Genomic DNA, 27,939 nt, shown 5'->3' on the forward strand with positions numbered 1-27,939 from the left:
ATTGTTTGAAGGCTTTCTAGACTCAAACCCATCTGAAAAGATTGAAAGATGGTTGCATTACATCCCACAACCTGTTCCAGTGCTCACGGGTTATTCACCTTCTCATACAATTGCATGTGCCTTTGTGTGATGGCTTTCTTATCAAGCTTTTTTTGAATGATTGAACCCATAAATTACTAGCTTTGTTAAGCTCACAATGTACAATTTCTTCTTGGGCTGTCACAGAAGTTTTGATGCAGTTTTGTGTTTTTCTCCTCAATGGCCAATTCCCATTGTACTGCAGTTGTTATGACTGCCTTATCTACTGTTGGTAGAGTGTTGGTAGCGAAGTATCTCCTCAAATACATATGAAGTCCACCAACCCTGACCAGGAGGGCCAAATACGGCCAGAGGCTCAAACTATCTGGCCAGTGTGTTTCTGGGTCGCTAGAATGCAGTACGGGGGCTCCACAGGGAATGGTTCTGGCTCTGTTTCTGTTCACTTTGTATACATATGACTTTAAGTACAACTCTGAGTCCTGACACATTCAGAAGTACTCGGATGATACGCCTGTTGTGGCATGTGTGCGAAGTGGATGGGAGGAGGAGTACAGGGCCCTTGTGGAGTACTTCTGTTACTGGAGCAATAGGAACTGTCTCCTCCTGGACACCATCAAGACTAAGGAGATGGCGGTGGATTTTAGGAAGTCAAAGCCAACCTGCCAGCCGGTCTGCAAAAAGGGGGAGGCCATTGAGGTTGTGCAGACGTACAAGTACTTGGGTGTGCTCCTGGACAGCAAGCTTGACTGGTCCGCTAATACAGATGCTCTGTATAAAAAGGGGCAAAGCCGTCTCTTCTTCCTCAGGAGGCTCAGATCTTTTGACGTTTGTAGCGACTTGTTGCACATGTTTTATCAGACTGTGGCGGCGAGTGTCCTGTTTTATGGTGCAGTTTGTTGGGGAGGCAACACACAACTCGACAAGCTGGTCAAAAAGGCCAGTTCAGTGCTGGGCAGAAGACTGGACTCATTAAGAACTGTGGTGGAGGGCCGAGCATGTAACAAACTGCACGCCATAATGGGTAATGACCCTCTACATCGTCCTGGCTGGACAGAGCAGCAGTTACAGTGAGTGACTTCTCTCGCTGCACTGTAGGACAGAGAGGTTCAGCAGATCCTTTGTCCCTTCAGCCATCAGGCTTTTTAACACCACCTAACCAATGCCTCATTGCGTCTTGAAATCTATGAAAGGGCTGACTCTCAGACCTCTTTAACATTTAAGTCATACTGCTACAGTACTTGGCATTCAACAATGCTGTTACCTCAAAGCCAAATTTCTTTTCAGGTGGTGTTTTTGTCCAGTACACAAGCAGATGTAGACTTTGAAAGCAAACCACACACCACACACACACTCACACATACAGACTTTGCAACCATAATAGACAATCAACATTCACAAAACTGATGACTAGGAAATGAGAAACCACTTCTACTGGTGATGTGTGGGCACCCAGTTGCATCACTTTAGCTTTTTCTACATATATTAAGAATGCTGCAGCAAAAATGAAAACACTTCTGAAGGGCACAAACCCCCCCTGACATCCACAACACTCTTTCAGCCCTCTCACTCTCCACCACTCCAGTTAGCCACAAGCAGATAGAATGACAACTTACGAATGAGAGGCACACTGGCATTAGCCGTCCCTAGCTTGTTGGAGGCAACGCATGTGTAGTTCCCGTAACGATCCTCTGTCATGTTGGTCACTGTAAGGACTGATCTGGAGCTGAGGTTCTTGATTTCGATGCCTTGACCCTTGATAATCCTGTAAACAGACCACAATCACAACAAATGAAGCTTTTATTTCTCACCCACACACAAAGTGTCAGGGGGCGGGGGAGCATGAGTCAAAGACGGTACAACTGTTTGTCATCCTTTAGTGGATCTTCAGATTGTACAGCACTTCATCACCCTCTTCAACACATCTATCTATCCCTTGGTCTGTCACGTCTGCCTTGGAGAGCTGCTTTGAAGGACTGAGAGTGGAGAGAAATGACCCAGAGATGAACCAGCTGGGTGCCACTTGACATGTTGTTCATCGCTGTGTTGCAGGTGCAGGGGGATTACAATAAATCTTATTCCAGTTGTGCCTGGCATCTGTGCTGTGACATTGACAAATGTTTAATTGTTTACTTTGGTGGTCGTGATGATCTTTAACAGCCTGTAGAGATTAAAATTCAGTCTATAACAGCATATGCTGTGCATCTTGATTGTGAGATTATCGTAGATATTAAAACTGAGTTTGTTTTCATCAGTGTGGTTCCTATTACTGCTACAGTTTCACATTTGGCACTCTTAGTTGAAACACTATGTGTGACCTTATGTCCAGCAAATATCCACAAATCTGTTGTTCCCTCTCCCACGGCGAACTCCACAAATGTTAGCTCAACACTCACTGATAATCTCGGTGGGAGTCTCGCCTCTTCGCTAGTTCAACATCAAACTAGTCAAGGCTCCCCTCTGTCATAGTGAAATAAACCCCCCACCCCTGCATACGCACACATAAACACTCACCCACTCCCATTGACAAATGAAAGCAGTGACACATCAGGAGAAAGATTTGGTTGTCTAAACTGTCACACTACTTACGATTGAGACAAACTGGCAGCAGCACTGCACTGATAGTATGGCTGCAATCAACACAGAGCCAAAATTAGAAGTGGCCTCACACAGTAAATGGGCAATGGAGTAGTCACAGTCAGTGTTAATGTTGTACAGACGCTACACATGTTCTGTGCTTAAGTCCTCCTTCTAATGTCCTTTTATGATGAGGAGTGAATGAAGAAATCACCATTCAGCCATGTAAGAAGTCACAAAAGGATTCAAGTCCTTGAATTAAGTAAAGACTAGAATCATGCCAACTTGCCTCCTTAGCAATTTGAATAAATTGAATCCACCCCATAATTACAATTAGCACAGTGTGAGCTGATGATTGAAATTGTGCTCACCAGGAGTAGGTAAATGATGGGTAATGGGGGTAATTTGGTTTTTAAATTCAAGAACTGACACTTGAATCTAGACTGATTGGTGTATGTGGCGTAAATGATTTAAGCCAGTTGCCAGCAAACATTTTATTAGGATGCAAGGTGAGGACAGGCACAAATTACTCTTGCAAGAACATTTATGTGGGCTCTCCCTAGAGGACGAATAGCAGAAAAAACAAATGCATTGTCTCTGGGGATAATATAACAGAGGACCTTTATGTTAACTTTAGTCCCTCCCAAATTGATAATTTTGTAGACGGTGCTACGGTCTGTCTACGGACGACTTTAGACTCTGTTGCTCCCCTCAAAAAGAAGATGATGAAGCAAAGGAAACTAGCACCTTGGTATAACTCCCAAACTCGCAAATTAAAACAAATCTCACGAAAACTTGAAAGTAAATGGTTTTCCACCAAATTGGAAGAATCTCGTTTAGATTGGCAAGACAGTTTGAAAACATATAGGAAGGTCCTCAGAAATGCCAGATCAGACTATTACTCATCACTAATAGAAGAAAATAAGAACAACCCAAGGTTTCTTTTCAGCACTGTAGCTAGGCTGACTGACAGCCACAGCTCTACTGAGCCATCTATTCCCCTATGAGTTTCTTTAATGATAAAATTATAACAATTAGGGATGGAATTCATTACCTTTTGCCCTTAACTTCTAACGGTTCACCTTGGTGATAATGCAGGAGTGCTAGAAAGAACGACAGGACCTGACATATACTTAGACTGCTTTTTTCCTATAGACCTTCAACAATTAATGCTAAAGGTCTCTTCAGCAAAGCCATCTACCTGTCTCTTAGACCCCATCCCAACGAGGCTACTTAAAGAAGCGTTATCTGTGGTTAACGCTTCATTACTAGATATGATCAATATGTCTTTATTAACAGGTTATGTACCGCAGTCATTTAAAGTAGCTGTGATAAAACCTCTTCTGAAAAAACCCACCCTCAGTCCTGAGGTCTTAGCCAACTATAGACCTATATCTAACCTTCCCTTTCTCTCCAAGATCCTTGAGAAAGTAGTCGCTAATCAGTTATGTGACTTTTTACATAGGAATAGTCTATTTGAGGACTTTCAGTCAGGATTTAGAAAGCATCATAGCACAGAGACGGCACTGGTGAAAATTACTAACGACCTTCTAATGGCTGCTGACAAAGGACTTGTCTCCATACTTGTCTTATTAGATCTTAGTGCTGCATTCGACACTATTGACCATAGAATCCTTTTACAGAGACTGGAACATTTAGTTGGCATTAAAGGAATCACACTAAGCTGGTTTAAGTCCTATTTCTCTGATCGATCTCAATTTGTCAATATCAATGATAAATCCTCCAATTATGCTAGAGTTAGCCATGGCGTTCCTCAAGGCTCAGTGCTTGGACCAATTCTTTTCTCCTTGTATATGCTTCCTCTAGGCAATATTATTAGGAAACACTCAATTAACTTTCACTGTTATGCGGATGACACCCAATTATACTTATCAATCAAGCCAGACGAAACCAGTCAGTTAGCTAAACTTCAAGTATGCATTAGAGATATCAAATCATGGATGACCTACAATTTCCTGATGTTAAACTTGAAGTTATTGTGCTGGGCCCTAAACACCTCCGAACATCATTATCCCAAGATATAATTAATCTAGATGGCATTGCCATGGTCTCCAGCACTACTGTCAGAAATCTAGGAGTTATTTTTGATCAGGATATATCATTTAACGCCCACTTAAAACAAACCTCTAGAACAGCCTTTTTTCACCTTCGTAACATTGCCAAAATTAGGAACATCTTGTCTCAAAACGATGCTGAAAAACTAGTCCATGCATTTGTTACTCCAGGCTGTAATTGTAATTCCCTATTATCAGGATGCTCAAATAAAACTCTTAGGACTCTCCAGCTGATCCAGAATGCTGCAGCGTGTGTTCTGACAAGAACTAAGAAAAGAGATCATATTTCTCCTATATTAGCTTCTCTGCATTGGCTTCCTGTAAAATCCAGGATTGAATTTAAAATCCTTCTCCTGACCTACAAAGCTCTAAATGGTCAAGCACCATCATATCTTGAAGAGCTCATAGTACCTTATTGTCCCACTAGAGCACTGCGCTCCCAGAATGCAGAGTTACTTGTGGCTCCTAGAGTCTCTAAAAGTAGAATGGGTCTGGGTTCGGGAGGCAGACACTGTCACCACCTTTAAGAGTAAACTTAAAACTCTCCTCTTCGATAAAGCTTATAGTTAGGGAGTGAGGAGTTGCAGCGTTCGCCTAGACCGGCGGGGGAAGGTGTGTAGCCACAGTCATGACGCACCGTCTCCCTATCTCGGCTTCTCTTCATAGAAAGCTTACTATATTTAGGGTATGAGGAGTTGCAGCGTTCGCCTAGACCGACGGGGGTGGGTGTGTAGCCACAGTCACGGAACACAGCCTCCCTATCTCCCCTTCTCTGCAGCTCTTAGTTATGCGGATATAGTTCTAGACTACCGGGGTACCTTTGGACACACTGAGCTTCTCTCTCCTCTCTCTTTCCATCTGTGTGTATTCGTGTCACAGAAATGCTTGTTACTAACATAGCTCTGGGGAGCTTATTCCCCGGTCCTTATGTTCTTTTTCCGCCCAACATCATCATCTTGAATCATGATGGCACCTACATCATAGTGGCAGCTGTCGCCGTGGTCCTGCTGTGCCCTATTACACCCTGCTACGCTTCGACTTGCTATGTCGGGCCAACGCCCTGCCAAGCCCTGTTACGCCCTGCTGTGCTCTACGACACCATGAACTATTATAACTTTTACAATATTGTTATTGTGACTATTATTGCCATTGTTGATCATACCCCAAACCGGCACTGTCAGACACCGCCTACCAAGAGCCTGGGTCTGTCCGAGGTTTCTTCCTAAAAGGGAGTTTTTCCTTGCCACTGTCGCACTTACGCATTCATGCATGCTCTTGGGGGAATCACTGGAATTGTTGGGTCCTTGTCAATTGACACTTTAGTTCAAAGTCTAACTTTAAACAGTCTATCTTTAAAAGCCCTGCGAAGCTCACCTTTAAACCAATCACAATGCGCTAAGCTTAGGATAAAGCCTGACATTCGGCACGTGATGTCAGGCTTTATCCCAGCAATGTACATCAGTTGAGCCAGACTACCAAATGAATAATTTGGAAACACACTTTATCAAGACAGGTCATACAATCAAACTGGGCTCACCTTTTTTCACCTTTGTACCACTCGAATGTCGGAGAGGGCACAGCAGCTGCTTCGCACCTTAGCAGAGCATTGCGTCCCAGACCAACTCCATGGCTTTTCATCTCATGGATAGATGGGGCAACTGGAGAAAACAGAGAGATGATGCAGGGTCAGACATACCAGTCAAAAGAAACATCTGTGTTATCACCAGCAAAAGGGCAATCCAAAGGATAATGATGTATAAGTCATAATAACACACAAACCACTGGTGAAGGAGGGTTGTTGAGACAAATAAAAATGTATTGACTGATTGTTGAACTTGAAAATGACAACCTCCGACATCTTGGTCAGTGCACACATTACTTTGTGTAAACTCAACACTCAGAGTCCACAGAGGCGGATTTGGGGAGGGAAGAGGGCATCCATCCCCAATGTCTGAAAAAGAAATGAATTGCACTGCATGGTGATAAATGGCTTAATGGAAGTTCAAAGACTCAATGGCACTGGCAGGTTCTGTGAATGCAAAATGAGGCTCCTTTCATGTGCTGAAATGTGGTGTAAATCTCTTTGCCAGTGTCATGAAGGCAGCTTTACATATGGATGTTTTCTGAGGCAGCCCAGTCCTTTTATACTTCAAATATTTACTCTGCTTAGTCTTGAAAGAAATTAAATTAATGAATTAAAATTATATAGACAGTATCATTGTGTTGAATACAGCATGGATGAAAATAGACATGTATCATTTAATGGCCATTGTCAGAGAAATGCTGAATTCATAACCTGTGGACAAACAAAAATGACCCTCTTTAAAATAGTAAGGACAAGCTGTGATTGCTGTAAGTAGCACTGTACAGAACTCAATGCATATAGGGGCTTAATGCCCACTGGTATTATCATGACTGCTTGACTCACCACAGCCTGACAAATAACAAAACTGCTCTAAACGCACAATCAGATGCACACTCATCCTACATACAATACAAGAAAAATTACTTTGTGCCCTTCATACAGATTCTGATTAAAAGCCTATGATACATGGAAAAAGCTTACACTCGTAGGGCCTGTCCTGCAGCTAGCAGTAAATTGCCAAACCATGTCTGAAACTATTTATATTCCTGACAATGAGCCTTTAGAGTGACCTGTCAATCCAAGATGTAGCCTGTATCCAGTGGAGGAGCTTGGCCAAGCGCCTGCAAACCTTTCCTTTCAATTGCATTTGGAGATGTTCCTAACAGACATTATGGACTGATGCAGCTTTGGACACAACCCCAAGGTCCTAACTAACACCAAACTCCCCAAACTGCAAACAATGACAAATTAACTCAATGAACTTGCCGGAAAGACTATTACTACTGAATAAGATAGTTCTGATGTGAATTCCAGGTAGCCAAATGCTTCATTACAGCACCTATGTTTATTTTTGTGAGATAGACATATTGCCAAGCTGTGAAAGTCTGCATACTGTAGCTAGATGAGGTGGGATGTAACAGATCTGTGCAAGGTGAAAAAGATACATGTGAGCATTTGTACATGTGGCGTATGATCATGTAGGAGAGGCGCACTGAGGTGACAGTGCACTCTGTGATGATGGATACCCTTCCACCAACCTTCTTCTGCATCCTAATGAGCACCTTCGCATGAGTCATGAAGTTGAATTTCTGTCCTTGCATATTTGTGCCAATAATACAGTTATTCCTCTCTTCTGTTGCTGGGCTGAATAATCTGAAGGATTTGAGAAAGTGAATCAAGTAATGGGTTATGCTTGGGCTTTTCCTGTTCATATATCACTGTATGAAATGCTGATGCTATGCTGGGGGGTATTAGTAGACCTTGACTGGATGTATTTGCTGGCTGTGTGTGTGTGTGCTGTGGGTGTTTTGTACCCTGTGTTTATAAAACAAGTATTATACTAAGTAAGTAAGTATAACACTTTTCTGGCTTCAGAAACTCCAAAGATTGCTTCAGACCTGTATGTATTTTAACCGCAACCAGCATTAATGGTAACCACACCATAAAGACAATCTGCAAAAAAAGTTACAGTCCCATCAACATATTTGCAGAGGAGCTACAACAACCTGCAGCAAAGAATGATAGGGTTACTAAAGCTTGTGATAAAGTACCATCAGAGCAATTAGCATCTGACAATGTGCATCAGAGAAGAGCTTTACTATACTTAAAGAAAAGAAACATAAGAGTTGTAATTGTAACAGTGCACTACAGCCCAGAAATATAAACCAATAACAAGTATGACAAAATCAATGCAGTATGCCGACAGACAGAGTTTTAGTGAATCCTTATAATCCTCCATTGGTGTCATTGTGCGGGGCCATTGATTATCTGAAGCCTCTGAAAGCAGCAGGGTGACCTGACTGTTGCGCTGTACAGTTGCTAGGACAGTGGACATGGTGGCCCAGGCAGGTGTGTCAATACCTGAAACCTCACTCATAGAGCCACTGGTCACATACTTTTATGTTAACACTAAGAACACAAAACAACTGGCAAACTGTCTGTGTAAATTTGCTCCTTTCATGTAGATGTTCTTCCTTTTATGAAGTTGGAGCATTTTGATGTCCCTTTTTATTTATTACCAACTGCCAAAAAGAACACTGTGCTTTCTTCATTAGACTCAAAGGATATCCTATTTCTGGTTAACTTGGATTACTGTCCTCTATTAAAAAGTTGTTAAAATCCTGGCAAGCAAAATTAGATTAAAACAACAAAGGAATCAAGAAATATATATATATTAGGGCTGTCAAAATAACGCGTTAATTTCGATTAATTAATCTGACAAAAAATAATCCATTCCATATTGACGTTTGCATACAGACGAAAATCTGGTGCCACTGATATGTCTGCGCTTCTCTCTGCTGCTCTGAAACAGACGTTACAGGAAACACAAACCCCGCTGCATGTGACTCTAGTTAACACAATACTCAACAGCAGCTAATGTTAGCCTACCGCTAGCTAGTAGCTGGATTAAACACGGTGAAAATGCTGACAGCTAATGCTAAACGGTGTAAAGCATGGATGTATTAAGGTGTAAAGTTTGACTGTGTTTTACTGTAGAGGATTCAACACTGGTATGTAACAATCTGCAGCTGCCGTCGGAGAAACAACACAGCCGGTGTATTCAATGAAACTGGTAAACTACAGCCTCGTGGTGCATTTGAAGTTATTGTAAATGTCCTTTTCCATCTGGTTGTTGTTTTTGTCGTTCAACAGCAATTTACTAGTGAAATAAGTTATTGTTATTGTTATACATTATTATTAAATCATTTAATTTTGACCATATGGCCTTAGCAATAAACAAGCCGTTCTTTAATGTCACCAACTGTTGTTTAGTACCCTTTTTTTTTCTTGTCTTTTTTTACTTTCTTAAAAAGTATCGGTTCAAGCACCGTTAATTATGTCAAAAAATAATCCATTCCATATTGACGCTTTGCATACAGACGAAAAATCTGGTGCCACTGATATGTCTGCGCTTCTCTCTGCTGCTCTGAAACAGACGTTACAGGAAACACAAACCCCGCTGCATGTGACTCTAGTTAACACAATACTCAACAGCAGCTAATGTTAGCCTACCGCTAGCTAGTAGCTGGATTAAACACGGTGAAAATGCTGACAGCTAATGCTAAACGGTGTAAAGCATGGATGTATTAAGGTGTAAAGTTTGACTGTGTTTTACTGTAGAGGATTCAACACTGGTATGTAACAATCTGCAGCTGCCGTCGGAGAAACAACACAGCCGGTGTATTCAATGAAACTGGTAAACTACAGCCTCGTGGTGCATTTGAAGTTATTGTAAATGTCCTTTTCCATCTGGTTGTTGTTTTTGTCGTTCAACAGCAATTTACTAGTGAAATAAGTTATTGTTATTGTTATACATTATTATTAAATCATTTAATTTTGACCATATGGCCTTAGCAATAAACAAGCCGTTCTTTAATGTCACCAACTGTTGTTTAGTACCCTTTTTTTTCTTGTCTTTTTTACTTTCTTAAAAGTATCGGTTCAAGCACCGTTAATTATGTCAAAAAATAATCCATTCCATATTGACGCTTGCATACAGACGAAAAATCTGGTGCCACTGATATGTCTGCGCTTCTCTCTGCTGCTCTGAAACAGACGTTACAGGAAACACAAACCCCGCTGCATGTGACTCTAGTTAACACAATACTCAACAGCAGCTAACGTTAGCCTACCGCTAGCTAGTAGCTGGATTAAACACGGTGAAAATGCTGACAGCTAATGCTAAACGGTGTAAAGCATGGATGTATTAAGGTGTAAAGTTTGACTGTGTTTTACTGTAGAGGATTCAACACTGGTATGTAACAATCTGCAGCTGCCGTCGGAGAAACAACACAGCCGGTGTATTCAATGAAACTGGTAAACTACAGCCTCGTGGTGCATTTGAAGTTATTGTAAATGTCCTTTTCCATCTGGTTGTTGTTTTTGTCGTTCAACAGCAATTTACTAGTGAAATAAGTTATTGTTATTGTTATACATTATTATTAAATCATTTAATTTTGACCATATGGCCTTAGCAATAAACAAGCCGTTCTTTAATGTCACCAACTGTTGTTTAGTACCCTTTTTTTTTCTTGTCTTTTTTTTACTTTCTTAAAAAGTATCGGTTCAAGCACCGTTAATTATGTATGCGATTAATTTCGATTAATTAATCACAGAGTATGTAATTAATTAGATTACATTTTTTAATCGATTGACAGCCCTAATATATATATAGATATATATCTATATATATCTATATATATATATATATATAGAAATATATATATATATAGAGAGAGATATATAGAGATATATATATACAGTGGGTACGGAAAGTATTCAGACCCCTTTAAATTTTTCACTCTTTGTTCCATTGCAGCCATTTGCTAAAATCAAAAAAGTTCATTTTATTTCTCATTAACTCAGCACCCCATCTTGACAGAAAAAAACAGAAATGTAGAATTTTTTGCAAATTTATTAAAAAAGAAAAACTGAAATATCACATGGTCATAAGTATTCAGACCCTTTGCTGTGACACTCATATTTAACTCACATGCTGTCCATTTCTTCTGATCCTCCTTGAGATGGTTCTACTCCTTCACTGGAGTCCTGCTGTGTTTAAGTAACTGATTGGACTTGATTAGGAAAGGCACACACCTATCTATATAAGACCTTACAGCTCACAGTGCATGTCAGAGCAAATGAGAATCATGAGGTCGAAGGAACTGCCCAAGGAGCTCAGAGACAGAATTGTGGCAAGGCACAGATCTGGCCAAGGTTACAAAAGAATTTCTGCAGCACTCAAGGTTCCTAAAAGCACAGTGGCCTCCATAATCCTTAAATGGAAGAAGTTTGGGATGACCAGAACTCTTCCTAGACCTGGCCGTCCAGCCAAACTGAGCAATCGTGGGAGAAGAGCCTTGGTGAGAGAGGTAAAGAAGAACCCAAAGATCACTGTGGCTGAGCTCCAGAGATGCAGTAGGTAGATGGGAGAAAGTTCCACAAAGTCAACTATCACTGCAGCCCTCCACGGCTTTATGGCAGAGTGGCCCGACGGAAGCCTCTCCTCAGTGCAAGACATGAAAGCCTGCATAGAGTTTGCCAAAAAACACATGAAGGACTCCCAGACTATGAGAAATAAGATTCTCTGGTCTGATGAGACCAAGATTGAACTTTTTGGCTTTAATTCTAAGCGGTATGTGTGGAGAAAACCAGGCACTGCTCATCACCTGCCCAATACAATCCCAACAGTGAAACATGGTGGTGGCAGCATCATGCTATGGGGGTGTTTTTCAGCTGCAGGGACAGGACGACTGGTTGCAATTGAAGGAAAGATGAATGTGGCCAAGTACAGAGATATCCTGGAAGAAAACCTCATCCAGAGTGCTGAGGACCTCAGACTGGGCCGAAGGTTCACCTTCCAACAAGCTAAAATAACAAAGGAGTGGCTTCAGAACAACTCTGTGACTATTCTTGACTGGCCCAGCCAGAGCCCTGACCTAAAACCAATCGAGCATCTCTGGAGAGACCTGAAAATGGCTGTCCACGGACGTTCACCATCCAACCTGACGGAACTGGAGAGGATCTGCAAGGAAGAATGGCAGAGGATCCCCAAATCCAGGTGTGAAAAATGTGTTGCATCATTCCCAAGAAGACTCATGGCTGTACTAGCTCAAAAGGGTGCTTCTACTCAATACTGAGCAAAGGGTCTGAATACTTATGACCATGTGATATTTCAGTTTTTCTTTTTTAATAAATTTGCAAAACTTCTACATTTCAGTTTTTTTCTGTCAAGATGGTGTGCTGAGTGTACATTAATGAGAAATAAAATGAACCTTTTTGATTTTAGCAAATGGCTGCAATGAAACAAAGAGTGAAAAATTGAAAGGGGTCTGAATACTTTCCGTACCCACTGTATATATATATATATATATATATATATATATATAGAAATTGTGTGCTGACGTTAGAAAAAAATAAATAAATAAATAATAATAATAATATATATATATATATATTTTTTTTTAACTAACGTCAGCATACAATATGAACAGTATAGGCCATGCCTAACAGGGATATGTATCATCATCTATCTTATCAAGGGCACCTCTCATAAAAGTTCCCCAGACTATAGTTTCTATGCTCCAAATGAGCAGAATGTTAACTTAACAAGAAACTTTTGTCACATGTTGGAAAAGAAAAAACATCCTCCATCATTTTGTAGGTGGTCCAAAATGCTCCGCTTTTATATGCATATCAATAAAATGAAGTCTTTCCAATTTAGATCCTAGCACTGTGATCTGTTAAGACGGATCACAGCCATAAAATCCAGTCCAATCCAATAATTCCAATTTCAACATGCTGGCACGTCCTATATCATCATATATTGTGCAATTCACCAACAGGATTTGGAGAGTAATGCAAAGTAGTGCACTAAAAATCATGAAGGCCCAATAATCCAGGTAATTTAGTGTCTGGAGCACTGGAGATCTGTGGTGGTGCTGTAAATCATGCCTGGAGTCATGGTGACTCCACCAGATGGGGGTAAGGGTTTGGGTCCAGGAATAGCACAGGCATGGCAGAAAAATGGGAGCTGTAAGGCCCTGCCGGGTGACAAATGGCCAGTTGTGGGTCGATCACAAACAGACTTTCATTACATCTGCATTATGCGTAGCGTGTCATCAAAATAAAGATGATGTCTCCAATTGTACATCTCTATAACGTGCATTAATACAAGCATGTTAATGACAGTCTTGTACAAAGTACTTAAGCAATACAAGCAATACTTGAGTAAAAGTACAAGTATTTTACCAGAAAATGACTTTGGTAGAAGTTAAGTCTCCTTTTAGAATATTACTTGAGTAAAAGTCTTAAAGTATCTCATATTTACTGTATTTAAGTATCAAAAGTAATTTTCAAGTATTAACAGAAAAAGGAAAAAAAAACTTTGATTATAAACTTTATGGCCAAAGGTGTGCTTCCTCCTCTTCTTCTTAAGTTTTGGCCTATGTTTTTTTTTTTCCAACTGGAATGGAGGGTGCATTATCTTGGCAATTTAGGAGCAATGCTTCGCCAAACCTGCTTTTTTCCAGTGTAACAAATTTCTTCTGATTTTATTTTGTAGTAATGAGCAACTAAGATGCTTAAGGGAAATGTAGTGGAGTAAAAGTTTACATTTAACTTAGGAAATGTAGTGGAGTAAAAGTAAAAGTTTCCGTAAATATAAATAATGAAGTAAAGTACAGATACGTGAACATTCTACTTAAGTACAGTAGCAAAGTATTTGTACTTTGTTACATTACAACACTGGTTAATGAAGAATACAATGGGGAACCTTTTCTTCTAATATTAATGAACACGATTTGTTCGGAGAGCATTGCACTATAATGTACAAGGCTTCACTGAGTCGCTTGCCTTAAGTAAATCTCACGTGACTATTAATGATTAATTGGTGTGCTTTAAGACCGAATATGATTTATTTAGCTACAAACTATTGCTTGCCAAGAGAACCTAGAGAACGCAAGCTTTTTAATTAAAAGATCAATTAATAACCCTACCTCTTCAGCCAGATTTGAAAATGAGTTTTCATTGCAATTAAGAAATGGACTCATCAGTGCATGACTTATCAGCTTACACACAGAGACACTGTTCCCCACTGCTATCTGTGGGCTTCATTGTCCTGTTTTTTTTTTTGTCAGTCAGGAATGGTTCTGCTGCCAAGATTTATTAATTAATTAAGATTTCTATTCAGAACAGCTAGGGAACATTGTGTTCCTTCTTTTTATACAATGCAAGGCATAAATAACCGGCTTAGTGTGCAGGACTGTGTGTGTCGACAGCACCAGGGATCTATTGTCTGTGTTAAACACTAAATGGTTCAAGGTACACAAATGTCCACCTATCGTACTAAATTCATGTATGAAATGGTGGGGTTGCTCTGATGAGTACCACACCACAACCAGAACAAATGGAAATATCATTAATGCTACAGGAGAGTTCAGTAAGTCACCCCCAGCTGTGTAAACACACAAAACATTCACACAGTAGACAGATTAATGCAAGCCTGTCCCAATGTTAAAGGCATTTGTCTTTTGTCAACGTTATAACGTTATTTTGATTGGTCCAAAAAAAATGCAGACCAAGCTAAAAGATGAAGTTGTTGTGTGTCAATGTGTTTTGAAACAGTACCAGCAAGACCACGTTTTTTCTGCAGAAGATCAAGATTCTGCTCACTTATTCAGGCCCCGCATGCAGCTAGGAATCCAAATAGCAATCAAGATGAGAGCTTTGGAGAGATGTAGAGAGATGGATTTACATCCAAACAGCTCGAGGGTACTGGCTTTAACTCTACTTAGGATTGGATCAGTATCCAATTCGAGGAAGTCTTCTCTTTTGAATTGTAAGCCACAGTATTTCAATGGATACTACAAACTGTCGACAAATGCTCAACTGAGACTCCTGATGCCTGATGTTAAAATACTCCCAATAAGTGATTTCAATGAACTGTGGAATGAACATTTATTCTACCTTTGATCCACTAGTGCAATCCACCCCTGCACTGAGGCAGATCTCGACACACACTCACATGCAAACACAGTATGTAGGAATACAAATCTAAATGATTTGTACAGCTATGCAAATGTTATATTGTATAATGATTCTTAATAAGAAATGCTAATACTGTGCAATCAAGCTCACACTCCACTAATAGTTGTTTACTTTCTTGTCATGACTTGACATTGTAATACTGGGGGGTCATGACGATGTGTCTCCTGACCATAAGTAAACAGGTTTAGCCTCTTATTTATCGGAGATGGTCATGACTCCCCTGAACAACTCTGTCAGGGGAGTGAGAGGGGCATGTTGTGGGTGTATCTAACAGGGTAGGGCTTGAATTTCAAACAGGCCCAGATGATGGGAGCTTTAGAGGGAAAGGCAGGGTTAGAGCAAACAAAAGACAAGGTGATGTAAAGAATTTGAAGTATTGACAGTATGTCCCAGCATTTCAATTATGCCCAGAAATCTATCAATACTATGGCTGGACGCACTTCTAACGTGCATGCTCATAATTCATTAAAAATGATCACAGTTTCATTGGCCAATTACTGTGAGCAGGAAAAAAGTGAGGTGCTTTTCTTTTTATAAATACGGCCATGGGGAATATGTGAGCAGAATTCACAGCTGCAGGGTACTGGAGGAGGAAGGAGGCGTACAAATGACTGGCAAAGTCTGAAGCATACAGGGCACAGCTTCACTCTGCAAAGCAAGTGAAACCTTGCCATGAAGGAAAACAAGTGATGTTGAAGAGAGGGAGAGGCGCCTGCACTGGTTTAAACCTGAACTCTACATCAAGATAGGAAGGGACAAGATCATACAGACTATCCTAGCAAACAGTAAGAAAAAACTAAATAACAAAGTTGAATCTAGTGTGACAGAGCTATACTATGCTAAAGACCATGACATTAGTATTCTGCTCTAACTTTCTCAGAAATGTGGCAGTTACATAACCACTGGCTTCATATTAAAAAAAAACAACATTTTGCATCAACATAAATAAAAGAGAGACCCATATCCCCAAAAAGCCAGGGTCTTCCTACTTTGCATCAATAATTCAAACATTTGTGCTGCTAACATGGCATCAACTGATCTACTCTGGTCTTCTTTACATTTATTTCCTGCATATTGACTTGTGGCAGCCCTGTTGATTATAACACAAACGAGAGATGGAGAGATGATCAGAGCATCTGGCATGGTTTCAAACAGCTTCAGTTGAAGCATGGGAAACAGTGACGAGCAAATAAAATGTAGCAAAACAAGACAGTTGGTTGTCTGTGTACTTTCCACATGTGACTAAAGTTTGTGCAAACTGTCAAATCCCATGTTGCAACATGATGCTCAAACTCTGTAGTGTCACTCTTCCGATAAGGAATGAGAGCAGACAGCTCTCTCTGTCTACACTACAAAGGAAGGTCAGGCACCTTTGATTTCTCATCTTGAAAAAAAGAAACAGGTTTTTATTATTGTTTTATCGGTATGTAGTTAGTCATGGACACTTTCATTCTACAACAAGGTGGGTTCATTAATTAATCAAACAGTGGCTTTTAATCTCAGGCGGAGGTTTCCCACCGTTGTTTCCTTCTCATTCATCCCTCCGACGCAGCCACCTAGATGTGATATTTATGCCTTTGAGTCACACTGTGCTGTGAGAATTTCAGCCAATAACGGAACCCACCTGCAGTGAAGATGAATATGTGAATTTGGAAAGTAGGCCAGAGATCAGATTTCATTAGGTAAAATCACTGCTGATACATCCTTTCGCCAAGCAGGGCTTTTCAGCGACTCAGATTCAAGCATCACCCTCTGGATGACTGACATCATTCAGGTTGATAAAAGTATTCAGTCGCCATTCATTCATCCCTGGAAGTGTAAAGACGAGACAAAGGCAGGCAAAGTCATTTAATTAATGCTGTCTGTTCAATGTAGTCTTTTGAGTCTTAGAGAAATCCAAACAGAGGTTACTGGACTTAACATTGGAAAAAGCTGCACAATGACAATGCCTCAAACCTTCTGCCTCTAACTCATCGTATCATAGAAAGCCAAATGGCAGGCTTAGTGTTATGGACGGCCTGGTATTATTAAAACTCTAAACATGCTCAAGCTTAATTTTGTTTTCATTACTCTGGTTTGCTTATTTTAATTAGTGGCCTAATCTGCAATTAGCCCAAAGGTCAAATATACTCTTAGCTTAAAAAAGGAATTATTCTGAAAGCAGAGAGAAATTGTTCAGACATGTATTTAATTAGACTGTTAACCCATTGAATGTCAGTGTCACTCACTGTCTTTTTAGAACGATGAATGAGAAATAGTGCAGGCATAAATGATGGATGTTTATTACTTAATTTAATTTAACTGCGATTAACGAGATGGATATTCTGAGAGGATCAATGCTGATGCTCTGATGGGGTCAATGCACACCATCATAGCCTTTTACATAATGTAACAATGACATCCAGTGAAACCTGAATATTTGTATGAAAGAAGAAACTAATAGTCTTATTTTCTGTCATCATTCTGTGTGGTAACTTAAAATCTTTTAGATGGCATATTTCACGTCATTGACTAACACGGTAGTAAAACTGACACCTGCAGAATCTCCCAGGAGAGCCTTTACAAAGTTCAGTGGGTGATTTTGTCAGCTGAGTAAAACAGCTGAATAAACATGTGCCCATACAGTGTATATTTTTCAATGACGTTAATTTTTTTGCTTCTTGCTATGTAATTATCCTCTCTTGTTTGAGTTTCTCAGTCAGCTAACGTCTTTATTTTAACTCAGTATTTGGCATGCTGAGCCCTCATCAACGCCCCACGCTCCTGGGCACTTGGTGAATATAGCTTGATGTGTGACAGTAAAGCATGAAAGATACAGTGGATTGGGATATGGTCCAAATGCTTTGCTTTTTCATTCACAGAGGGAGAATTGCACTGGGGTGGAGAGGAGTCAGTGAAGAGTGGCCACCAGCTGGCTCAGGCTCTGCCTGCTGTGGCCATATCAGCTGCTCCAATGGACAACTTTAATTCATTTATTCTACAAGTTTTCTTGGTAAATGAGCACGTCATAAATCCACATGTAGGAGGGACAAGGCAACTTTCATGAAAAAGACAAGAATAAACTAAACATACTGATTGTTTTGAGAGCTTAAACACTGACTATATAAAGCTACATGACGCAAGGCACTGAAGTTGAGATTTTTCAAACAGCTACCTCCTGCTGCCATTTGATGGTCTTGCACACCAAAGTTGCTTTGCACTGCTTTAATGTCAGCGACATCTTTTGTTTATGCAGGTCTCATAGTCGTGCAGCGCTAAACAGCCACAATAAAACACAGGTCTTTTCATGTGTAAGGTGCTTTTGAGGACAGAAAAGTCTGACTATGGAATTACATGTTCACCATCTTCAATGATAATAAGTTACATGCTACTTTATGGGTTATGTTATTTCTCCTACCCCTCAGGTTCATGGAACCCTTTTACAACCCACTGGATTATTTTAAAATAATCGTCAAAGATCTTGAAACAGATGAAAAGAAACACTTTGGAGATATTGGTTTTTAATGGACATTGTCTCTTAAAGTGTCACTTCAGTGTATTGACTCAGGATCCTGCTGCTGCTTTGGATAAAGGTTATTAAAAAGAAGGTCAATATTTTATTTATTATAATCCATAGCATTTTCAAGAAAGGCCTGTGATTTTGTGGCAATTTTGTTGCTTTGTTTTTGTGTGAACGTATGTAGCTTCTTCTTCTCTGGTTGCAAGTCGCAACTAAAAAGAAGTAGAAGAAGAACTGCAATGTGTCAGACCCCTGTGTCGGCGAGCCGCGAACTGAGCTCACAAGAGACGTTAGCATGGATGTGAATGAGCTGTTATCCCTCAAAAATGTCAGCCCATGTGAAAAAAAGAAAAGTCGATACAGAGTGCCGAGTTTTTAACCAAACATGGACTTCTAAGTAGAGGTGTTGAAATTAATCAAATAATCGATGCATCGAATCGTGGACATGGACGATGCTGCATCGATAATCGTCTCAACAGAAAACATTTCTCATCCATTCCACGAAGCGGACCCGACAAAAGTAAATCACAGAGTTGTATGGACGATGAAACTACACCAAACACAACAACTAGCAAAAACAAAGACAAGAAAATACGTACTGGTGACCACAATTTCATCTAAAGAGCCGACTTGTTGACTATCCCGTCGGAGAAACAGCCGATTGCACCATTTTCTCTCACTCTCTCTTCACGGAGAAACAGCTGATCAACGATCTACTAGCATAAGTGTAACAGAGCTGTGTAGCATTGTAATCAAATATATAAATTTAAATAGATTGAATATAATTAATATTTACATATACATATATTTGCATATAGGCCTATATACAGATCAGTCTCAGGATGAAACTTCTGAAAGTTAAGTTGCACAACTTAAGGTAATGTTTATGTATGTTTATGTATGCCTTAGTGTGAGGTTGATAGAATAGAATACTCGATTACTAAAATAATCGATAGCTGAAGCCCTACTGACATGATAATCTTAATCGAATCGAATCGGGAGATCAGTGAAGATTTACACCTCTACTTCTAAGTATTTATTTACTGAAGTCAAAGGTAAAGCTGTGTGCATAGTTTGCAGAGAACAGATCGCTGTGTTAAAGGATTATTATTATTATATAATTTGAATCGCCACTACAACACTAAACACGCAGAGAAATACAACAACTTGACTGATGCAGAGCGGGCATGGACATCTGAAGCTTTGCTAGTTAAGCTGCAAAAACAACAAGGCTTTTTTACCAAGCGTTGCACATCCAGGGATGCAGCAGTCAAGACCAGCTTTGTGATATCCCACAAAATCCCACAAAATCGGCAAAAACAGTATGCCATTTTCTGAAGGGGTGTTTATTAAAGAGTGTTTTGGTGGACTCTGCTGTGCTAATATGCCCAGAGGAAAAAGAGGCGTTTGAGAATGTGCCGCTTTCTAGGCGAACTGTAACGAGGAGTGAGGACAACGCGGGAAACCTGGAGATTCAGCTGCAAAAAGAACTGAAAAACAGCAAATGAGGTAGTAAGATTACAAACAAAAAGATAATAACACTTATGAAGTTAATTTAATGCTGTTCTTTGAAAATGGCAAAAATATGCACATTTTGTTTACAATTGCTTTGTGAATGCTGTTCAAATAGTGACATAATGTTGGCATTTTGTACTATGTCTGCGCTCACTTTTTCATGTTCTAAGAAAAAAGTGAAAAATGGCAAAAACATGCACATTTTGGTCACAATTGCTTTTGTGGATGTTGATTTAAATAGTGACATAATTGCATTTTGTACTATGTCTGCTTCACTTGTTTCATGTCCTAATCATTACATTTACTCGTACCAGTCACAGCTTATCAAAGACCTTACAATTTACTGCTTTTTATAAAGAGATAAAATCAATATTGAGCAGAACTGAGTTTAGCCTATGTATTGGTCCGGCCCTCCACAACAGTCCCTGTTTCTCATGTGGCCCCTTGGGAAAATTAACTGCCCACCCCTTCTATACAGCATGCCTCCTTTGAAATAAGAGACATTTTTTAGCAACTGAAACTATGCTATACCTAAAGGATTATGTAAAATATAATATTAAACATACACATAAGAGTTTTCATAAGCCATTGAAAATTATTGAAGGGGCCTATGAAAGATATTTGGACAATTCTCCTAGATAATAAAGAATGAGTAACTTGGCCAATGACGGGAACAGCTCTGTAGCTCTGTCAGCTTCAGATAACTCCGGGCAGTGGGCAAATACTGCCTTAACACTTGACCAACTAAATATACTCCCACCCATAGTATCGCTTCAGTGCTCAAGCTGTGGTGACTTTGCTTGACAGCAAAGGAAAGTCTTCCTCATCAATTCACTCAGTTTGGATACTAAACCCACACAACCCTGCTGCCTCGCTTTAAAATACGGCCTCTGCCTATGACATGCCTTATCAATCATTGTGAATATCTCTTTTGTTCTGTAGTATAAAGACACTCCCAGTTGTCAAAGCACTTTTCATCCTTGAACCCATGTTTCAGTAGAGCTATAAATAACTGGCATCTAAAACACAGAAATAATGGCCACAAGACTTGGTTTTATAACGAAGCCAGAATGAAAGCTGTTTTAACTCAGAGAAGTTTAAATACAGTAAAAACATTATTGGATTTAAAGTCGTGGTGAAAAAAAAAGAGTTAAATCGTAAATACTGTGTATGAAATAATTGCACAATAATGCATGATAATGCATGATCAGCTTTCCAGATATGACTCAGTAACTGGGCCAGGATGAGTGTTTTTATTCCTGCACTCATCCTCTCCCCCCTGTCTCTGCAGCTGACTGCCTGATAAGCTTTGCCAAAAGTGAGATTTAGCACAGGGCATCTATGCAGAAACCTCCATGAATAACAGTAAAGTAAAGGAGGACTTTTAAAAGGAGAGGGAATGGCAATAATTGTCAAGCACCCATTTCCTGCTCATACTTACGAGTGGAGATTTCCATGTGACCACGACAGCTAAAGCCCAGTATCATTCATTAATGCCCTGGCTCCTCATTACTGTCTCCTCACTCTTTTGAAAGACTCATTACCTGCATAATGGAATAGTGCTTAGAACAGTCAGAACTTTCCTTAGTGTGAATTAATCACCTACATGCACAGACAAAAAGGGAATTCTCACATTAAATATTGAGAAACTTCAAGCTCCAGCTTTCTACTTCTTCAAACTTCCAGAAGGTGTACTTTCTTGAAGTGCACCGTCAGGGACATGACGCTGGTATTGCGGAAGACTGCCCCGGTGTCTTTCAGGTGCCTGCAAGGCCAATGTGGGAAAATAGGGAAGCAAGGAAGAAGGAAAGAGATATACTTACAGTTGACTGTGACTTTTACTGCTTTGGTGTCAGGAGAGGCGATGTCATTTAAAGCGCTGCATTCATAGTCTCCAGCCTGGTCCCTTGTGATGCCGGTTATGTTAAGATATTCACCACTGTCATACTTCCTGGCTGTAAATAGAAAAATGGAGGCAAAGTACTTACACTGTGTCTACAAAGAAAACAAACACAGCACACACACATTTTGCATATATATATATATATATATATATACAGTCAGGTCCATAAATATTGGGACATCGACACAATTCTAATCTTTTTGGCTCTATACACCACCACAATGGAGTTGAAATGAAACGAACAAGATGTGCTTTAACTGCAGACTTTCAGCTTTAATTTGAGGGTATTTACATCCAAATCAGGTGAACGGTGTAGGAATTACAACAGTTTGTATATGTGCCTCCCACTTTTTAAGGGACCAAAAGTAATGGGACAATTGGCTGCTCAGCTGTTCCATGGCCAGGTGTGTGTTATTCCCTCATTATCCCATTTACAAGGAGCAGATAAAAGGTCCAGAGTTCATTTCAAGTGTGCTATTTGCATTTGGAATCTGTTGCTGTCAACTCTCAATATGAGATCCAAAGAGCTGTCACTATCAGTGAAGCAAGCCATCATTAGGCTGAAAAATCTAAACAAACCCATCAGAGAGATAGCAAAAACATTAGGTGTGGCCAAATCAACTGTTTGGAACATTCTTAAAAAAGAAAGAACGCACCGGTGAGCTCAGCAACACCAAAAGACCCGGAAGACCACGGAAAACAACTGTGGTGGATGACCGAAGAATACTTTCCCTGGTGAAGAAAACACCCTTCACAACAGTTGGCCAGATCAAGAACACTCTCCAGGAGGTAGGTGTATGTGTGTCAAAGTCAACAATCAAGAGAAGACTTCACCAGAGTGAATACAGAGGGTTCACTACAAGATGTAAACCATTGGTGAGCCTCAAAAAACAGGAAGGCCAGATTAGAGTTTGCCAAACAACATCTAAAAAGCCTTCACATTTCTGGAACAACATCCTATGGACAGATGAGACAAAGATCAACTTGTACCAGAGTGATGGGAAGAGAAGAGTATGGAGAAGGAAAGGAACTGCTCATGATCCAAAGCATACCACCTCATCAGTGAAGTATGGTGGTGGTAGTGTCATGGCGTGGGCATGTATGGCTGCCAATGGAACTGGTTCTCTTGTATTTATTGATGATGTGACTGCTGACAAAAGCAGCAGGATGAATTCTGAAGTGTTTCGGCAATATTATCTGCTCATATTCAGCCAAATGCTTCAGAACTCATTGGACGGCGCTTCACAGTGCAGATGGACAATGACCCGAAGCATACTGCGAAAGCAACCAAAGAGTTTTTTTAAGGAAAGAAGTGGAATGTTATGCAATGGCCAAGTCAATCACCTGACCTGAATCCGATTGAGCATGCATTTCACTTGCTGAAGACAAAACTGAAGGGAAAATGCCCCCAAGAACAAGCAGGAACTGAAGACAGTTGCAGTAGAGGCCTGGCAGAGCATCACCAGGGATGAAACCCAGCGTCTGGTGATGTCTATGCCTTCCAGACTTCAGGCTGGAATTGAATGCAAAGGATTTGCAACCAAGTATTAAAAAGTGAAAGTTTGATTTATGATTGTTAATCTGTCCCATTACTTTTGGTCCCTTAAAAAGTGGGAGGCACATATACAAACTGTTGTAATTCCTACACCGTTCACCTGATTTGGATGTAAATACCCTCAAATTAAAGCTGAAAGTCTGCAGTTAAAGCACATCTTGTTCGTTTCATTTCAACTCCATTGTGGTGGTGTATAGAGCCAAAAAGATTAGAATTGTGTCGATGTCCCAATATTTATGGACCTGACTGTATATATATACACACACACACACACACACACACACACACACACAGCGCTAGGTTTTCTGTAGCCTATGGTTAGTGTGTGGAAAGCCTTCATTTAGAATAAAAAGCTATCAAGTTTAAGCCTGAGTAGAAGACGCAATGCGATTAGATATTTTACTGAACTCCTGATTACATTCCTTGCATTCTAAAATAGCAGAGGATTAGCAGTGCATTGATCTATTCGTATTGATATGGTGGCAGGAAATGAAATAATGGTGTATTCTCAGTCATCCACTTATCATTTGCTCTACTCCACACCATGCAGTTCCAGCTGCTTCCTGGAAGACGGACAGATTCGATGGCTCAATGCACATGTCAGTGCTTTATAGTTAGTTAACGGTGCCAAAGGCAGTAGCAGCAAAGCACCATGACTGGCATATTAGCAGGGAGCGTACTGCACCTAAAAAGCTGGAGAGAGCGCAGTCCCACACAAACAATGTCCACTCCAATCAACAAAGAAACATTAAAATACTATAGTACTGTAGTACTTAATACTGTAGTGAAACACTACTACTGGTAAGAACTGAAAGTATGATAATTGGAAAAAAGCAATAATGAGATACAGTATGGTGTCAAGTATCAGGGGGAATTACGGATGGATGGATGGATGGGTGGATGGATAGATAGATGGATAGATAGATAGATAGATAGATAGATAGATGGATGAGCAGGAAGCACTGTGTATGTGTGTTAGAGATACTGTGGCAGATTCTTACCTGACCAGAATTAACTTCCAACTCAGTAGTGCTCAGTGTGAAAACTTATTTATGTACAACTTTTCAGGGTTGTAATAGTGGTTTGGGATGGAAGATGTGTGGATGCGCTTGGAAAGCATGGGGATCAAACAGAGTGCACAATCAAGCAAAACTGAGCTCAACATACTGTTCAGAAAGTGTCAGAGACCCGACACTGACTCAGCAATATCTCATAAAAAAAGAGGCCAGAATCAAGACAACCCATGCTTCAGGAGAGGGAATACTACCATTCTGTGCTGCCAATCCCCCCTGCAAGTGAGCTGAATTCTTATATATTGCCACTTCCTTATCCTGCAACCATGGTGGCTTTTTATCTACAGTACTAGCTATTCTGTCAAAAAACTTGAAACTGAAGGCACTGTCGATAATGAGCTTTCCTGTCTCTTCTCACACAACAATGGAGTCCAAGAGTCTTGGCAAAGATACTGGTGGCAACACAAACAACAGCAAAGGAAAGACAAATGTTGATAAACAAGCACCGGATGTCTCTGAAAAACAGAACCGTTAATATGCCAAGAGAGCACAGGGGCGGAGAAATAACACAAAGGGCTCTATTTTTGTGGCGGTGCATGGCTCATGGCTGGGCTGTGCACCAGTGAAGAAGCTTCTTTTTTTTTTCTTTCTTTACTTAATCCTATTGATGGGGGGTAGGGGGTGCAGTACACAAAGTGTCAGTATAGCAATGAAATGGTGGAGTAAAAGTTTGACGTAAAAAATAAGAGGGATTTATCCAGATGAGGTTATCATCGTGCAATTCACTGTCTTTCTCTACCTTGTATCTTTGATTTTTACCTTGCACTCAAACCATTCAGCCTCTTTTTTCTTATGCAACAGTTATTTTGTATGCATTTATTTGTTATTCTGTATTTATTGTTTATTTCATATCAATGTTCAATGTTTGTTTGTTTGTTTGTTTATGTATGCACCTTTCACCAAGGCAAATTATTATTATTATTATTTAAGTGTACTTATTGTGGCAATTAAACACAATTCTGATTCTGATGTTACTGTCAAAATCAGCCGCAAAGTCTGGGATCTCTACAGGAGAACAGGCATCCGCTATCAAGTGTTGTACTTGACCGTACTTAATGGATAGTCTGTCAGCACTAAATATAATCCAAAATTAATGAATACATTGCAATTAAATTCAACTTAAACAGTTTGGTTGATGTGAATTGTTCTTCCTGTAGCTTCAGTGCCAGTCATTGTCCGTGCGGTAGCCCTGCAGAGACCTATAGCCTCAGTAATAAACCTAGAATTATAGCTATGGCAGATGCAGAGGGACTGGATTTGATCTGTTTCACTGAATAAGTAGGTCTCCTGCTATGCTAGGCTACAGCCAAAGCCCGCACCTCGACTCCTGATAAAAGACATCACATCCTCCTAGAAACTGGAGAATAGACTGAAACGCATGATCTTACCGTCCAGCTATCTTTCTTGCAACAATGCTGCTTAGAAAATAATACTGTTAAAATATAATGTAACCGCACTGTCATTTGTGTTTGTGATAAGGAAATCTCCTCTTGGTTAAGTAATACTGAATTCATTTTTTGTTTGAATTTAAGAGATACAGTATTGATGAATTAAAAGGAAATAGTTTTATTCAACACGTTATTCAACTGTTGATTTTTTACCTAATTTCAGCACCAAGCGCTGTCCACATTTTAACCTACTGTATTAAAAAGCCTTCAGAATGGCACAGAGCGAGTGGCATCTGATACCAGGCATACTACACCTACTGATTCCCTGAAATAGCCAACTGTGTAGCTGTGCTTTGTACCTGTAGCCACACAAATACCACAATACATTCTCCTTGCCATGTGTATCTGTAGCATGAGCCACTTATTATGTGTGTAATAATGCACCAGTGATTGATAGAAAGATAGCAGGATGTGTACATGTACAGTAGCTGGTACGTGTGTCAGAGGAACACTACGTCCACCGTACATGAAGCGAAAAAGCAGATATATTCATTTTAATGAATGTCTACATATTGCAAACACAGCTTTTATGGATTTCTGAGAACCATTAGTGGTTCCACTGTGTCTAGCCTGTTGACTTCATACAATGATCGATGCTACAAATCAAGGAACCTACACAGACAGCAGGGTTATGTTTGTTGCTTTTGTCTTTTATTGTGAAGCACTTTGTGATGTCTGCTCGAGACGGCTGCTTAACAAATGCGTTTTATTTGCGCAGTTATGGATTATAAAAGATCTACAGACTTTCACAGGACTTTATGTTTCAGTGCCCTGTGTATACTCCCCCCTCTCTTACACCAAGTACCGGTAGTTACTGTAACATGGTTGACCTATACACTGTACTTAATGCACAGCTCCAGTGTATTCCACTGTAATGGGGAATTACGATACGCAGGATGTGGAAATCCACTGTGTGCACTTGTGTCTTTTACTAGGGCAATGAAATCAAAAGCAGTGATCCATGAGGCCAAATATGCCTGATGCTTCCAATGCCATTTATCAAATGGCTGAATCAAATGCAGTGATTTCCACAGGAAAGCACAGAAACTTCTTTGTCACATCCTGGAAAACACAATGAATCAGTTATTTGCCACTGGGGGGATAGTCGGTGGCAGAGGGCACGTTGGAGCAATCAATGTCCTAAAACAATAAACATTAAATAAAAATGAAACATATATATGAAATATACGAGTCATGTTATATGAGATTGGGTGTTGCATGGTACGATTAGCAAGATGAGAACAGAGACAGACTTTCTTCCCTTCTGTCTAACTGTGACGCACAGCCCCTCGGTCTACAAATATTGTCATCGGCAACAGAAGCTTGGATATCATTGACAACAATTTTGAAAGGCGTCCATGTTATTTCTAAGCCTCTATTTTTGCACTCAGTTTGACCTGAAATCAGGGCGGTGATTCCACCTGCTCAGTGGATGTGTGTAATTTTCCTGGCTTTAGTTGACAGAAGTACACACATAAGACCTGTGCAAAATCACAAACTATCTGATTTCGAGATGAGCACTAAATGTTACATATGCAGTAGTAAAGATTAAAATTAACATTAGATATGCTGTTAATACAGAATCTGTACTGGGTTAAAAAAATCTTACCAAAAATGTCATCTAC

At 40.0% G+C, this 27,939-nt stretch overlaps 1 protein-coding gene across 2 annotated transcripts in view; it reads right to left on the reverse strand.

The window, feature by feature from the left end:
• negr1 (neuronal growth regulator 1) overlaps positions 1-27,939 on the reverse strand; it is a 162,695-nt gene that overhangs the window by 41,594 nt on the left and 93,162 nt on the right. For both annotated transcript variants that reach the window (XM_078258841.1, XM_078258840.1), the window contains exons 4-6: positions 22,159-22,290; positions 6,226-6,346; positions 1,653-1,801 (exon numbers count right to left, since the gene is read on the reverse strand). In XM_078258841.1, the coding sequence (XP_078114967.1) occupies positions 1,653-1,801; positions 6,226-6,346; positions 22,159-22,290 (402 nt within the window). The remainder of the gene's footprint in view (positions 1-1,652; positions 1,802-6,225; positions 6,347-22,158; positions 22,291-27,939) is intronic.

Source organism: Sander vitreus, chromosome 9 (genome assembly GCF_031162955.1).
Source record: "Sander vitreus isolate 19-12246 chromosome 9, sanVit1, whole genome shotgun sequence".
Classification (NCBI taxonomy): Eukaryota; Metazoa; Chordata; class Actinopteri; order Perciformes; family Percidae; genus Sander; species Sander vitreus.